Source organism: Gadus morhua, chromosome 16 (assembly GCF_902167405.1).
Source record: "Gadus morhua chromosome 16, gadMor3.0, whole genome shotgun sequence".
In the NCBI taxonomy this organism is placed as follows: Eukaryota; Metazoa; Chordata; class Actinopteri; order Gadiformes; family Gadidae; genus Gadus; species Gadus morhua.
In genome coordinates, this window is record NC_044063.1 from 8211054 (window position 1) to 8227347 (window position 16294).

The 16294-nt window shown below is 47.1% G+C and overlaps 2 protein-coding genes across 6 annotated transcripts in view; both read right to left on the bottom strand.

The window, feature by feature from the left end:
- Positions 1 to 1105: 1105 nt before the first annotated feature.
- ap2m1b (adaptor related protein complex 2 subunit mu 1b) lies at positions 1106 to 11080 on the bottom strand. Of its 4 annotated transcripts, none has more exons than XM_030381518.1 (12): positions 10653 to 11080; positions 9261 to 9415; positions 6939 to 7204; positions 5533 to 5615; positions 5099 to 5104; positions 4543 to 4678; positions 3971 to 4118; positions 3464 to 3583; positions 2550 to 2685; positions 2255 to 2352; positions 2046 to 2157; positions 1106 to 1845 (listed from the first exon to the last, which is right to left on the bottom strand). In XM_030381518.1, the coding sequence occupies exons 2-12, from the start codon at positions 9332 to 9334 to the stop codon at positions 1711 to 1713; spliced, it is 1314 nt and encodes a 437-aa protein (XP_030237378.1). In that variant the 5' UTR covers positions 9335 to 9415; positions 10653 to 11080; the 3' UTR covers positions 1106 to 1710. The 4 variants fall into 4 exon arrangements, with proteins under 4 accessions (XP_030237378.1, XP_030237376.1, XP_030237377.1 ...); XM_030381516.1 differs by having other exon boundaries at positions 9261 to 9379; positions 10653 to 11079; XM_030381517.1 differs by lacking the exon at positions 10653 to 11080 and adding an exon at positions 10558 to 10582 and having other exon boundaries at positions 9261 to 9379.
- Positions 11081 to 11339: 259 nt separating this feature from the next.
- The window catches only part of dvl3b (dishevelled segment polarity protein 3b), a 9904-nt gene continuing 4949 nt past the window's right edge, over positions 11340 to 16294 (bottom strand). The window contains exons 8-15 of one of the 2 annotated variants that reach the window (XM_030381514.1): positions 16011 to 16150; positions 15757 to 15833; positions 15599 to 15666; positions 15356 to 15436; positions 14204 to 14338; positions 13791 to 13961; positions 12986 to 13129; positions 11340 to 12431 (exon numbers count right to left, since the gene is read on the bottom strand). In XM_030381514.1, coding sequence (XP_030237374.1) covers positions 12193 to 12431; positions 12986 to 13129; positions 13791 to 13961; positions 14204 to 14338; positions 15356 to 15436; positions 15599 to 15666; positions 15757 to 15833; positions 16011 to 16150 — 1055 coding nt within the window. In that variant the 3' untranslated portion in view covers positions 11340 to 12192. The remainder of the gene's footprint in view (positions 12432 to 12985; positions 13130 to 13790; positions 13962 to 14203; positions 14339 to 15355; positions 15437 to 15598; positions 15667 to 15756; positions 15834 to 16010; positions 16151 to 16294) is intronic. The other variant, XM_030381515.1, reaches the window with a different exon arrangement.

Here is a 16294-nt window from a genome sequence, read left to right on the forward strand (position 1 = left end):
TAAGCTACAGCACCCAGCGAGACTGTGGGGGTTCTGGACCAGCAGGACTGGGAGGAGCTGGCGGCTCCACGACACAAAGCAGACCGGACCACCAGTGCGTCCAGGACAGCTGAGCGACGAGCTTTTAATTACGCTGTCTGTCCATTCATCTGTCCATCTCCCCCACACACCGACACACACACACACACTACCACCACGCACACGCTAACACACACGCTAGCCACCCCGCACACGCTAACACACACGCTACCAACCATGCACACGCTAACACACACACACACACACACACACACACACGACCCCACACTAGCCCCCCTAACCCCCCTCTCAGCAGCGAGGGTGGCTGGCTGGTTGCCAGGCTGACGGTTCCCACATTTCACCTGATTACTTTCCATCTTTCCCACCGCTCCGGGCGACCTCCAGCCCCGCGCCTGCTTCTTGTTTGTCTCGTGGGGACCCCCACCCTTCCATCAACACGCAGCAGGCGCAGCAAGCACACCCCGCATTCCTCCACCCGCCGTCACCGTGGCAACAGCCATGTTAGGGAGCCGGGATCGGATTGAGCCGTTAAAAGACCGTCAAGACTTGGAGCTGGAACAGATCCAGACTAGACGAGACCGAGGCTAGACCCAGACTAGACCAGTCCTAGAATAGACCAGGCCCAAATTAGGCCAGACCTAGAACTAGAACAAACCCAGACTAGAATAGCCCCAGACAGGACCTAGACCCGGAACAGAACTAAACTAGACCAGAACCAGACTAGACCAAGAATAGTCCAGAGCAGATTTAGACCCAGATTAAACCTCAGCCTAGAGCAGACGTAGATCTTGAATATACCTAGAATAACCCTGACCAGATCAAAACTAGATCTAGAACACACAGACTAGACATGACCAGGCCAGAGGTAGACCAGACAGACAGATTCAGATTAGACCAGACCAGACTAGATCTAGACTAGACCAGAATGAAACAGAGTCAGACTTGACCTGGACCTAGACCAGCCTAGATATAGACTAGACTAGAGCTAGACCAGGGCAGACAGGACCGGAATGGACTGAAACAGGCCAGGACCGAAGACATCCAGACCAGAGAACACACCAGGAGGTTGTAGTATTGATTCGTTTTATTTCAGATCAACTGGCCGCTCATCTTACATCAACACACATTTGGTCACGACAGAATACACCTGGTACATTACAGCCTTCATCATCATCATCACTTTAACACAACCAAGGAGACGGTATACTTTATCAATGGTATATATAGGATAAATATCTTATATATGTATGAATATATAAGATATTTATGATATGGCAGAGAGATACTCTGGAACACACACAGACAGACAACTTACACTAGTTACTTTAACTACTGTAGTACTAAGGACAAGGTATTACGGTAACTACTGTAGTCCCAACTAGTGTACTGCAGTGTGTACCGTAGTAACTCGTGTACTACTATAACTACTAGTTACCGCGGTAACTAGTTCCAGGTCTAGCTGAGCTACCCTGACAGCGAAGGGGTGGGATCTAAGAGCTACACCAATCAGCAGGGAGATAACAGATGATTGACAGGTCACGGTGGTCCACGTAGAAGACTACAGCTATAGGTTGTAGGGAGTGGAGGATTGAGGGAAATAGTCCGGGGACTGGCCAAAGGGCGGAGGGGAGCTGGGAGTAGAGGATTGTGGGTAATTCTGTTGTTGGCCAATCAGCATCGAGTCTCGTAGATCCCACTGCGACCGATGTAGCGCACCCATTTGATGACATCATGGTCACTGTAGTTCAGCTTGGACTCAAACACCTTGAGGTATCTCACCTTCAACCCTGACGGGGCGAAGGGAACCTGGAAAACACAGACAGGGTTACACACAGACAGGGTAACACACAGACAGGCTTACACACAGACAGGCTTACAGACAGACAGGCTTACAGACAGACAGGCTTACAGACAGACAGGGTTACAGACAGACAGGCTTACACAGACAACCTTACAAACAGACAAGCTCATATATGGAAAAAGGGACAGACAGGCAGACAACTGACCTCAAAGTTCATGGAGATGGGGGGGCGAGTCCACTTCTTCTTCTCATTGGTGGGCAGCAGCTCAATCTCAGCACTGATCTGAGACTCCTTCATCCCAGCCATGCGCTTAATCCTGCACGCACACACACACACACACACACACACACACTCACATTGAATACTGGGTGACAAGCAGGAGTGGGCGGTCCAAGTACCGTAGCTCCACCTACTTCCAGACGATGGCGTTGTCGCTGGCCTTGTACTTGGCCTTCCCCTTCATACAGATGACCTGCACCCCGCTGGTGTTCAGGGGGGTGGGGATTCGCACCTGGGACACACACACACAGCCTTACAACACAACCCGACAACCCCCAACACTTCGACCCAGGGTCCCTGATTAGACCCTGTACCCGTGACATCAGTCCTCCCTGTATACATGCATGACAAGACTAGTGACTGACTGACTGGCTGGCTGGCTGACTGACTGACTGACTGACTGACTGACTGACTGACTGTGAGTCTGACCTCGATCTTCTGGGCCAGCAGCGAGGCCTTGAAGTTGGACTTGATGACCACCTTGACCTCCAGCTTGGTGCGGCCCACCTCCCTCACCAGGGGGATGACCCTGAAGGGCAGGATGATGTCCTTGGTGGTCCGGTACCTGGGAACACAGCCAGCAGCTCACGTCAAACCACACATCGACCAATCAGCGCATTCCCAGTCGGGTTCGACCAATCATCATACAGTTCTTCTCCACATAAATCGCCCAAAAAATGTGCTTTCTTCTTATGTTATGAGCAAACAGACATGTCCACATCTATATATATATTTTTCAAATCTTCCTGTTTCAAACTTCGAGGGAATCACACAAAGCGTTGCCTGTCTTACTGCAACGTTGGAGAAAAGGTTCCTCAGAATCAAGTATTTGGCCGCAACAACGACAGAAGTTCCTAGGGCTGGGCGATTAATTGAATTTTGATCGCGATTACGATTTTAGCGGCAAACGATCAGAAAATTAACATAATCCGAGTTTTCCGATTTATTTTATTAGATATATTATTTTTTATGATTTATAGAAAGGGCAGAACCGCTGGACACATATCTGTATATCATTTTAGATTGGAACATTTTTTTTTTGACCATTTTGTGTATTTACTTAAGGCGAAATTTCAGAGTTCTCAATTACAACTAGATTTTTTGGGAGAGACCTGCTGAATAAATACAACATGTTTTCAAACTCAAAAATAATTGTTTGAATAATCGTGATTTCAATATTGACTAAAATAATCGTGATTATGCTTTTTCCCCATAATCGAGCAGCCCTAGAAGTACCCGGACCCTCAAACATGGGGCCCTTATGGCAGTGTTTGTTCTGGGTGTGGGGGACGTGGTCTTTTGGGTCCCAGGATAAAGGGGGTTCAGGACGGATGACCCCTGACCTCATGAGCTCGTAGTCTCCGTCGGGGGGGATGAAGCTGATGCTGCGCTCCGAGTCAAACTTGCTGAGACGAACACACTGGTGGAAGGTGCAGTCGTCTATCGCTATGGACTGCTTCCCACTGGGGAGACGGACAGACAGATGGACGGGCAGACAGACACAGAGGTAGACAGACGGACGGACAGGCGGACAGAAAGACAGACACAGAGAGAGACATTCAAGTTATGAGGCGATTTAAACAAATGTCTCAAATTTAAAGTATCCATTAAAAGAGACATACATAAATGTATTTATAATTATATTATATCATTATAGTCATTATTCTAATTTTGATAGACATTACAGAGCCCTATCAGGGTGAAACGATGAAATATATGTATATTCCAATAAATTAATCATATTTTTCTTACTGCGAGACAAATGACATTTAAACAACATGTTATTATTATCTTAAAAGAAAAAAAACATCATCTGAAGCACGTGTGAGCTTGGGGAGTTGACCTCTAACCTCTTGGCCGAGTCGTCCGACGTGGCTCCCTTGCCTTGCTGCTTGTCAATCACGATCTTGTCGTTCATTCCAAACTTGCACTCGGGCATCCCGCTCAGATAGCTCTTCATCACCACCCGGCCCGACACGTGGGCACTGAGCACCTGACCTACATCAACACACACGCACGTTAGTACACAAACATTCAGATATACACATTCGCACAGACACACATTAATAAACACACAGAAATTAGAACATACAAGCATCTTAGTACACAAACAAACAAACATTAATATATACACACACACACTGACACATTAATAAAACACCCACATTAGTATACAAACATTAATATAAACACAAATTCGCAGACATATTAGTACACCACAAACACACACACCCAGACGCGGACATTAATATACACATTTACACATACACACGTCAACACACATAACTGATTTCTTTCCTTTTGAAACTTGATTTATTGATTTACGTCAAGATGTAAAGAGTATTTAATACACACACACGATTTTGTAAAAATACACATAAATATAAATATGATAAATATGAATAGCTGTATGTTTTCTGACCTTGTGGGGACATGAGTAGGTTGACGCTCTCCAGGACGTCTAGGAACAGCTCGTTGCGGCGGTACTTGATGCCTTCACGCCGCCAGCCGATCTGTCCGGTCACCTGGCTGGTGATCTGGGACTGCTCGTCCTTACTCTGGAGACAAGCGAGACGGGACAACGTTACTATGGAGACAGGGGACACCGTTACTATGGAGAGAAGGGAGACGGCCACTGTTACCCTGGAGACCAGGGAGACGGGACGCTGTAACCCTGGAGACAAAGGGGACGGGACACGGTTACTCTGGAGACGGGACCCTGTTACTATGGCGATGGGACAGTGTTACTCTGGAGACAAGGAAGACGGGACAATGTAACTCTGGAGACGAGACACCGTTACCATGGAGACAAGGGAGACGGGACACTGTTACTATGGAGACAAGGGAGAAGGGACAATGTAACTCTGGACACGGGACACTGTCACTATGGAGAAGGGGTGCTGCTGCCCTGGAAACAAGGGGCCCGGGAAACACATGTTCACACTTCATTTTGATATCGGTATTGGCGAGAAACTTACATGATGCTGTGATGCGGCAGGTCCGTCCGAGGAGAGAAAACACACATTTTACACTTTGTTCTTCTATGTTGTCATGGTGACCCTACCATCCTATAGGACACGTTCTACTATGTTGTCATGGTGACTCTTCCATCCTATAGGACATGTTCTTCTACTATGTTGTCATGCATTGTGACCCCATGGTGTGTGTGTGTAGTGTGAGGGTCACCCACCCACCCACCCACCCACACACCCACACACCCACACACACACACACACACACACGGTTGCAGAGTTGAGGAAGCGCACATGCGGTGTGAATAAAGTGCACATTGTAAATAAAGTGTAAGTACGTAATCAAACGCTTTGGTTGGGATGCGGCGATGCGCCCATGATAAATAAAGTGCACACACAGTGTAAATACAGTGTCAGTTTGTGTGTAGGGACTCTCTGACCTGGCTCTTGATGCCCTGCTGGGTAATGAAGGTCTTCAGGGCTCCACTCTCTGAGTTCTGAGGGTAGCCGAAGTCCAGGATCTCTACAACAAGAACCAAAAAGTACTGGTCAGAAAGTTTCCTGGGGAACGACATAGTCATGATAGAAGATGTATACCTATATGAATGAGCAGTCTAGCCCCACATACATAGTTTTCTAAAAGACAGAATTTGTGTACAGATATGCATGAGAAGTCTCGTCCCACAGACATAGTTTTCCGAATGATAATATGAGGGACAAGAAGATATTTGCGGAAGAGGGGAAACACAGGGTGACCATTAACGGTGAGCTTCCATCCTGGCTTTCATTATAAAGCTTAGACCATCAGAATGAAAGAATCAGACATCAAAGTAACGTCTGGACAACATTATCACTGAGACACATCGCACAGCATGAGAAGGACCGTGGACCTCTTGTTTCGCCTTCTACCCACGCTGCACTCTGTTTGGGTTTGATTCGCATGGCGGGGTCGCATTCCGTTCTGTCGTGTAACACAGCGTATTTCACGCAGAAACTAATCGACGCGTCACCAGCGCAGGTCTCCGTTGAAGCGTGTTTCAGATTCCGAGGGCTTCAGTCACATCCGGCTGCTTTCTGCAAACCTGTTTGTGGTGCACTTCCATGTTTGCAGTTCCTGTCGTAGTTTTTCTTTGATATTTCTCCACCTCATCTGGAAGTCCCTAGAGTAAAGCGTCTTTCTGACTTCGCTTACCTTGACTGTTAGATCAGAGAGCAGAGAGTACAGAGCTGCAGCGCTGGATTTTCTTTAGGTCTTGATTTTCTCATCCAGCATACAAAAATCAAAACCTAAAAAAACTACAGCACCACAGAGTGTCATGGCTTCCTGGAGATCAGAGCACTCCCTGTCTGTCAATAGCTCGGCTGAATTCCAAAATGTATTCCAAAAGTGTTCCTCCATAATGCTGTTCCACTGAACCTTCCAGGAGACAAGTAGTAGCACTTAGGGGCTGACGGGGGGAAAGTCTCAATTCGCAGAGCCTATATGTGGGAATGAGTCCCAGATTTCCTGCTCAAATAACACAGCTTGGCTGCCAGTCGGGCAGTGCACCGAGTGGTACCAGTCTGCAGTTCGTCCAACAGATGGCAGTGGGACTCCGTAATGGGATCCAGCAGCTACACACGTCTGAACTGGGCGCCTTTCTTCTGTCCTCACTCAACTCAACTCCTGGTACCAATTGACCATAAAAAAAGCATGGACCCCAACACATACGGATCCTGGGCGGGGTCCCCCTGCAGACCAGAACGAAGAGAACCCTGGTAGCTGTTCTGCAAGGTGGGGTCGGGGGGTCGGGGGGGGGGGGGGGGGGGGTAAGGATGGTTCTGAATTGATGTGATGGTTCCGTACCGTCGAGCAGCTCATAGATGAGCACGAAGTTGTTCTTGATGTTCTCCTCGCTGATCTTGCTGAAGTAGGCCGTCATGACGTCGCACATCTTGTACAGGAACTCGAACACCATGGCGGCGTTGACGTTCTGCTTGGTGACGGCCGCCAGCCAGATGTTGGAGCGCTTGACGTGGAAGAAGCTGGTGCGGGCGATGTTGGTGACGGGGGAGCGCACCTGCTGGCGGGCGTGGATGACGTTCACGCGGAACGCATCCACCGCGTTACGCCTGGACGCATGGGGAGACAAGAACCCGTTACACACCTGGTCACACGCGCCACACACCCGTACAGCCGCGCACCTGTACACACCCACACACCAGCAACACACTTATACAAACACACACACACACACACACAAACAGCTACACACCAGTACACACCTGTACACACCCACACACCAGCAACACACTTATACAAACACACACACACACACACACACACACAAACAGCTACACACCAGTACACACCTGTACACACCCACACACCAGCAACACACTTATACAAACACACACACACAGCTACACACCAGTACACACCTGTACAGCTACACACCAGCAACACACCAGTATGCAAACATACAAACAGCTACACACCAGTACACACAGAAAGCTTGACACACACACACCTGTACAGGTACAGACCTGTGCACACACAAAGCTACACCCACCTTCACAGATATCCCCTGTACTATAGCTACACATCTCCATAGGTAGGTATCCCCTGTACACACACTGACGATACAACTGTACAGAAGGTCTGTCTGCCAGCAAGCCAACCACTAAGTTTTAAATCCTTAATTCAATGGTTCTACCCAATAAGTATCAGATGCGTCACCCAAAGCTTTGTCATCACAAGAGGGGGGCTCGTCTACTCTCGTCACTGAGCAGCACAGTGTGTCATTGGATTAGGCTGTTGCCTAGCAACAGCTCTCTGCATCCCAGACCGGCTTCACAAAGCATCCTCCCTCCCCTCTGCATCTTGATTGGGCCTAAAAAAAAAATTTGTTTGGTTCCGGTTTCCGACCGACCCTGTCAATTTATGTGCGACCCAAATTATTTTATGAGTTTTATAAAAAAAAAAGAAATAAAAAAAAAAAAAAAATTTTTTATGTAATTACTTTTTGGTACAGCACCTCTATAATTACGTTTTGGTACAGCACCTCTTCATTCTGTACAAGGATGAGCGAATTTTCTCGTTTTTAAATGAAAACAACCTACCTATCATTCGCTGCCGCTGGAAAAAATAAAATAAAAAAATAAAATAAATTCCCTACCTACCCATGACCTCAACTGACAACCAACAGGAACCAAACTTTTTTTTTTTTAGGCCTTGCAGGCCCATGCGTCGTGTCCCTCCGAGTATGGAGTCCTGTGTTGTCTTCTACGGTCACTGAGCTGATGTACCAGAAGAACATTTTTTGAACGATTGAGCTAAGGTTTCGCCTGTGCATCATGTAGGGCTCCCATGATGGATATGGAGTGGATAAACAACTCTAAGTGTTTGCCCCCCTTGCAGCCAGCTGTGGCGCAGCGCCACTGCCAGATTACCAGCGCCACCGCAATCAGCAAAGCAAACAATATGTGTTGTATACATTTTTTATAATAATTTATGTTTTTGACCTATTTTTCAATAATTTGTAAAAAACAAATCATAGGTGCCCCCTACTGCACCCACTCAAATGTTACATTTTCATTATTGTGATTAATGAAACATTGTGGAATAATATTGACCTCAAAATAGCGTTGCAGAATAAAAAGGAAAAAAAACCACATGACGACGATGAAGTGATGCGGTGGCATCAGCTCATGAATGGCTTTAGACTAGAAGGCATTAAGAGAAGGGGTTACAAAACAAGACTTAATGATAGAAAGAAGACTACATATCTAATTGTGGAGAACCGAAGCGACAGTATTATTATTATATACAGTAGTATTATGTAACCCAGACGATGGGATGGCTACAGACAGCAGAATGAACTGTATCGCTGTAACCGTATTTTCAGCATCTCACACAGTGCGCTTGCTGGATCCTCACCTCAGCTGCATGCACACGCACATCAACATAGTGCACCTCAGCATCGTGCACATCAACATAGTGCACCTCAGCATCGTGCACACCAACATAGTGCACCTCACACACACCTCAGCACACGTGCACACACACAACAACATGGTGCACCTCATACACACCTCTGCACCAGTGCTGAAAACATAACCTAGGGAAACAGGGTAGCATCATATCATGCCCAGTACCAACACGCAGGGAGACAGTATGGACACTCACCCGATGTCATCCCTGTACACCCGGGAGATCAGCACCTCCCCCTTGTGGTTGTAGATGAACAGTCCTCCAATCATGATGGATACCTGGCAGTCACTCAGCCACGCCCATTATCTGCCAGCCTATGGGGAGACAGCAGAGCAGACTTTAAAAAAGTGCTGCAGGTAAGAGCAGAAAAGAGTGGAAGAGAGCGGAAATTAGCTGGGAGCGGGAGCGGTTTGAAATCGAAATATTCTACTACAGAGGCCGCTGCAGTCAACCAGAACAGATATTCTCACAGCCCATTTCAATCACTAAGAGCTGACGGATATATATATAGATAGATAGATATAGATAAAGATATATAACCTACAGCACCTTTAATAATACTAGCATATATAATATATGATAGCTGTTAAATCTTATCTACAGCACCTTTAAGACAAAATATGTAATAATAACGGATATTTTAAAGATCTGCATTTTAACCTTAGATAAAAATGATCCCAGAAGGGAAATAAGGTTGCCACAGCAGAACCTACAGGACGTTGTATACATTTCAATAAGAATAACATTTCAATATATAAACAGAAAGTAGACTGTAAAAAATGAAAAGTAGACTTTGCTTCTACATTTCTACGTACTGAAAACACAGTCTATGCTCCATTATGGAAGCTATGACAGAGCGTTACATCAGTGTCTATACAGCAGACCAGCCTGGTCACAATATTAAGCACAATCAATTATTTACAGTACTATTAGTAATAATACTATACCTTTAAACTATAATATATTTTAAATGAGTTAGGAATACTACATTTGTTATTGATCCAACACCATTATGTGATCAATTAAAATGCCATATTGAAGGCTATTTCGTTTGCATTGTAAGAAGTATTTTGTTGACCCACATATTGCATTGGTAGATGCTATTGTTATCGATCCTAATCTAAGTATCGGAATTTCTACATTTTTTTATATATATATATATATATATATATATATATATATATATATATATATATATATATATATATATATATATATATATTTGGCTAGCTGCTTAGCTTAGCCGATCATCTGATGGTGGGTCGTGTTCATCGTGATGTTCATGCAGAGGCTTTATGTTATGTTATTTATATTGAAACACAGATATGTCGAGATCCGGCGTCAAGAGAACCAAGATAACATGAAGAATATCATCTGACACCGCTAGCCAGCGAGCTAACCGAGCTAGCTGAGGATGCTAGCTCTGCTGCAATGCAGACTCTTAACATGATAACACACAAAATATAACATGTAAAAACACGTCTAATCGTACCTGTAACACAACAGTACCCCACACACCGCTACACACCAAATGCACCGCACACACCAGGAAGAATAATCGGTTTACACGTCAAGAACCGCACTCACCTTCCCCTCCTCGGTCTGAAGCAAGATGTCGACGACTGGCTGGACTCTGCTGTCAGATGATCCCAGAAGGACGGGATGCGAACCAACAACCAGCACCAACACACAGCTCCCGGGATGCGACCGAACAACAGCACCAACACACCGCTACCAGGATGCGACCCAACGACCAGCACCAACACACCGCTGGAGGGATGCAACTCAACAATCAGCACCAACAACACACCGCTGGAGGGATGCGACCCAACAACCAGCAACAATACACCGCTGGAGGGATGCGATCCACCAACCAGCACCCACAAACCGCTGCCGGCTGCAACCCAACAATCAGCACCAACACCGGGATGCGACCAAACAATCAGCACCAACACCGGGATGCAACCCTTACAATCAGCACCCAACAGCACCAACACCGGGATTCAAACCAACAACCAGCACTACCTAAACTTCCTTATTTTCTTTCTCCTTCCTTATTTTCCTTGCGTTTGTTTTACACCCTACTCGGCTTAATAGCCATTTAGTGTTGTGTTGTACACACGACTATATACTTGAATGAGGACCGTGTTATAAGCTTAAAACGAATGCGTTTTATGGATTGAACACACAACTTATCAGAATGACTAGAATATAGACAATAAGATGTTCATCGAAGGCCCACACACGCACACAATAAAACCAACATTTCATGACTCCAAAAACAAGCTTTTATTACATTTTAAAAAATAAACACACAAACATAAAGGTACCAACCAAATATGTAAATATGTCAATAAATAAAATGAGTAATATTCACATGAATGAGAATCCAGTGATGTCACAATAAATAACAATACATGTAAATAAACCAATATCCTTGGAGGAACCATTACCATTACCCCGCAGTGTGTGTGTATGCGTGGCCATTTAGTTAGAAGGGTGAAATAAAGCTCCTTCATATAGTTGTGTTACATTTGTACAGTACAAGCATCGGTATTGTTCGTTCCAACAGTATTTCATCTTCAGTGTGAATTAATCTAGAGTGGAAAACTACGTGAGACACGACAACTACTGGAATAGGTCCCCTAAACCCCGCCAGCCCGTCCTTGAGCAGGTCCTGCGGGGGGCATCGTGGCAGAGCCAGGACCCCCAGCCACAGGGTGATCAGGGAGTCCCTTCTCGTTTAAATAACGACATGTATAAGAAGATTGTTATTCATAATAATGATAATAACAATATCATATATAAAAATATAGTTAATAATAATATTATACATAATAATATTGTTATTAATAATTTTATAAATATAAATATTGTCATTAATAATATTATAAATATCAAGAAGATATTAATAATAATATTTATTTGAGTTTAGTCTTGATTAGAATGCAGCTACATACAGCTGTGCTTCATGAGGTCGTCAAGGTCACATTACGTCGTCAGGGGGCATCGCAGGAGGTCAAATGATGTCATCAGGAAGTCGCATGACATCATAAGGAGGTCGCACGACGTCCAGCAGAAGGCCAAATGACTTACAGCGGGAGGTCACATAACTTCAGGGGGGAGGTCACATGACGTCCAGCAGGAGGTCGCTGGGGTTAGCGATGGCGAGGCGGAAGGACTGGCGCGAGGCGGGCAGCTCGGACGAGAGGTCGTGACCCCGGCCAGGAAGGGAGGAGGGGGGACTGGAGGGAGGCTGGGGGGTGCCTTCCTCAGCGGGGGGGTCCCCCGCTTCCTGTCTGCTCAGGAGGGGGGAAGGGGCGAGTTCCTGTCTCTGCCTGCGCTCAGAGCCACTGCTAGGACTTCCTGTAGGAGGGAAAAACACTGATGACATCACGCTGATGACATCACGCTGATGACATCATGCCATCATATTTAGGATCTAGAGGAAGATAGCTATGATATACCCATCGACTTTATCCCATTGACGGGGATATTGATGAAATAGCTGAAGATATTGATGATATAGTGATGATATTGATGATATAGTGATGATATTGATGATATAGTGATGATATTGATGATATATTGATGATATTGATGACAGAATTGAGAATCAAGAAAAGTCATTGATGTTATACAGCGGATATTCCCGGAGGATAACAGAGGAGAACATTGCTGATGGTAGATGGATAGATAGAAAGGTAGATGGATATTGTTGATATAGGGAGGATATTAGTGATAAAGTTTAAGATATTGGTTTAAGATATATAATTGATGGAATTGATTATGTATTTATGATATAGCTACTACCGGTATTGATTATCTGCTGACGATATAGCTGAAGGTAATGCTGACGGTATTTTATGTAGATTAAACAGTTGTTTGAATGATACGTTTCAGGCAGGGTGACCTCTGACCTCCACTCTTGTGGCTCCGTGGGGGTCCCCAGGGGGAGTGCAGGGGGGGAGGGGGGGAACCGTAGGGGTGAGGAACGGGGTACTGGCCAGGGAGGGACCCCCGCTGATGGAGAGGAGCACAGCCATCTGGAGACAGCCCCATGTCTGGTAGAGAGGAAGAGGAAGAGGAGGAGGAGGTGGAGACAGAGGAGGATGAGGAGGAGGTGGAGACAGAGGAGGAGGAGGAGGAGGGGGGGGAGGAGGAGGAGGAAGGGAGAGACCAGAGAGCAGAGAGGAGGAGGAGGAGGAAGGGAGACAGCAGAGAGGAGGAGGAGGAGGAGGAGGAGGAGGAGGAGGAAGGGAGAGAGCAGAAGAGAAGGAGGAGGAGGAGAAGGAGGGGGAGGAGGAGGAGGAGGGATAGGAAGAGGAAGAGGAGGAGGAGGGATAGGAAGAGAAGGAGGAGGGGAAGAAGGAGGAGAAGGAGAAGGAGGAGGAGGAGGAGGAGGAGGAGGAGGGGGAGGAGGAAGGGAGGAGGAGGAGGAGGAGGAAGGGAGGAGGAGGAGGAAGGGAGAGAGCAGAGAGGAGGAGAAGAGGAACGAGCAAGAGGAGTGGACAGTGGAGGAGGAAGAAAAGAAAGGAGGGAGGAGAGGACGGAGGACAGATGAGAGAGGAGAGGAGAGAAGAGGGGAGAGGGTCGGGGGGGAGGGGAGAGGAGATGCGTTGGAGAGGGAAGGGGGAGGCGAGAGGAGAGGCTTAATATCACAGAAACACGTACAGAGAGGCAGAGGCCAGGGGAGAAGGAGCTATGAGAGGGGGAGCTGCTCACCTCCTGTGGCGGTCTTGTTGAAGGCGTAGTAACACTGCTCTGAGAAGCTGATCTTGCTGACGGTGGGTCTGATGTGTCCCGAGGCTAGCAGGTTAGCGGCGTAGCGCCGTGCTTCCCTGCGGTCGGAGAAGCCCTCCACCCTCCGCTGGAGCCAGTCCACCACCTCAGAGCCTGTGGGGGCATGCCCTCTAACCTTTAACCCCTGCTGTACCCCAAGCACAGCATCGCATTGTGTGTTTGTGTATGTGTTCACCTAAGAAGGCGTTAGGCTGTGTTTGTGTGTGTGTGTGTGTGTGTGTGTGTGTGTGTGTGTGTGTGTGTGTGTGTGTGTGTGTGTGTGTGTGTGTGTGTGTGTGTGTGTGTGTGTGTGTGTGTGTGTGTGTGTGTGTGTGTGTGTGTGTGTGTGTGTGTACCTATGAAGGCGTTTGGTATAGTGATCTTCAGCCACATCCTGTCCCGTACTTCGAGCCCTGACTGGGGATTGGCCATCGCCTTGGCAACAATCGCCATGTCACTGTGGATGGTCAGACGATGGTCCTCCTCCTGACCTACAGTGAGATGGACAGAGAGCCGCAGAGTGGTAAGGGGGCAAAGAATACGGGGTAGAGAAATTGGGGTAGAGGCTCTCAAAATAAGTGCTTTTTAAAACATAAACTAAATGAGAAAAGTTTCTGCGGGCCAATGGCGGCCCGCAGAAACATTCCTCATCTGTATGTCATTCCGCAATGACATACAGATGTAAGCAAAAAAAAAGATATATATATATTTTTTTGTTTTTGTTTTATTATATCAATATTAATTTAAACAAAAATAATTAAATATAAAGAGAAAAGTCGACTCTCTCTAGCTTTCAATTAAATCCTGTTATTTGTTCGTTTTAATCCGACTGTACATTACTTTGAAAGGATGAACTTCAGTTTTGTGATTTAGACCTCACTTGACCTCACTCCCAGAGGTCCAAGGTGCAATGTTTTTTTTCACCACTGGGATGCTGACGGCGTTTCCCGTCAATTTTTTTTCCTTTGGCGGCCCTCAGTCAAATTCTGGGTTCCTAAATTGGCCCTCGGCTGTCAAAACTTTGAGAACCCCTGGTATAAAGGGTAGAGATTAGACGGTAGAGGGTAGAGCTTAGAGGGTAGAGGGTAGAGTTAGCCTGGGTAAACCCATGCTGCCTTGTGCGCGATTTCATTTCGCGCTTCTAGGCAGCTGGATCCGATTTTCGCCTGAGATAGGGAACCAATCACAGAACGGGGAGGGACGGCAAGACGACGACGACGTCTATGCGACACACCCATCATCTTCTTCCTCATCGAATTTCTGTGGCTCTACATACGTCACCTGGTTAATTGATACGATTGGCTATGAGCTACGTACAGACTCACACGATGAGACATTCGTAGCGCTCAATAAACGGCTCCGGGCAATCGTAAACCACGCCTCAAATACGAGAAAATGAATGCGTGGTTCCCAGACCTCTTCTCAACGTAGATTGAGATGAGGTCTGGCGTTAGCCAGGCTAGGGTAGAGTAGTAGGAGGGTACATCCAGAGGGTAGAGCCTAGGTACCGTAGTGGGGGGGTAGGAGTCCGGTCATGGCGGCCGTGTGTGACACCCAGGCTGCCGGGTCGATGGGTCTCACTGGTTCACCTGGAACACACACACCATGTTATGTTTGTGTGTAACGGAAGTGCTTTGTGTATTGATTGTCTATGAGGCGTGTGTGTGTGTGTGTGTGTGTGTGTGTGTGTGTGTGTGTGTGTGTGTGTGTGTGTGTGTGTGTGTGTGTGTGTGTGTGTGTGTGTATCTTACTCCTGGCGAGTGTGAAGCAGTTCTCCGGCTGTGGATCCCAGCACTTCACAACCGTCAGTGTGATGGGCCTGCAGACAGACAGGCAGGTGGTCAGACAGACAGTCTTTGTGTCTAGTTAAGGTTAAGCCAGTTAGGGTGAGTTAGTTAGAGGGTCTTACCCGGGTTTGTGGACGACGTCTCTCAGCACCCTGACGGCCTCGTCGTTAGTCATGTTCTCAAAGGTGATGTCATTCACCTTGAAACACACACACACACACACACACACACACACACACACACACACACACACACACACACACACACACACACACACAGATAGGGTCAGGCCACTACCTGGTCTGACGGACAGGTGTTACGACGGACGCATTGGTCAGACAGACGGGCGGTCGGACCGACCGACAGGGGGCCCTACCTGCAGCAGCATGTCTCCGGGCTCGATGCGTCCGTCCGCGGCCACCGCCCCGCCCTTCATGATGGAGCCGATGTAGACTCCCCCGTCACCCCGCGCGCTGCTCTGGCCCACGAGGCTCACGCCCAGGAAGGCGTAGCGCTCTGCAACACAGGGAGGTCACTCTGGGATGTCACGCACACGGACGTCACGCACTGGGATGTCCCACAGAGAGGCCACCACACTTTGCTGTCGAATTGCGGACAATGTCGCGTCACACACAGATGTCACAACACAGTGATGGTATA

Coding starts and splice junctions, on each gene's coding strand:
- ap2m1b (XM_030381518.1), bottom strand. CDS start 9,334: ATGATTGGAGGACTGTTCATCTACAACCACAAGGGGGAGGTGCTGATC. Junction 5,616..6,938: donor CATCTATGAGCTGCTCGACG/GTACGGAACCAT, acceptor TTCTTGTTGTAG/AGATCCTGGACTTCGGCTAC. Junction 2,158..2,254: donor GACAACGCCATCGTCTGGAA/GTAGGTGGAGCT, acceptor GTGTGCGTGCAG/GATTAAGCGCATGGCTGGGA.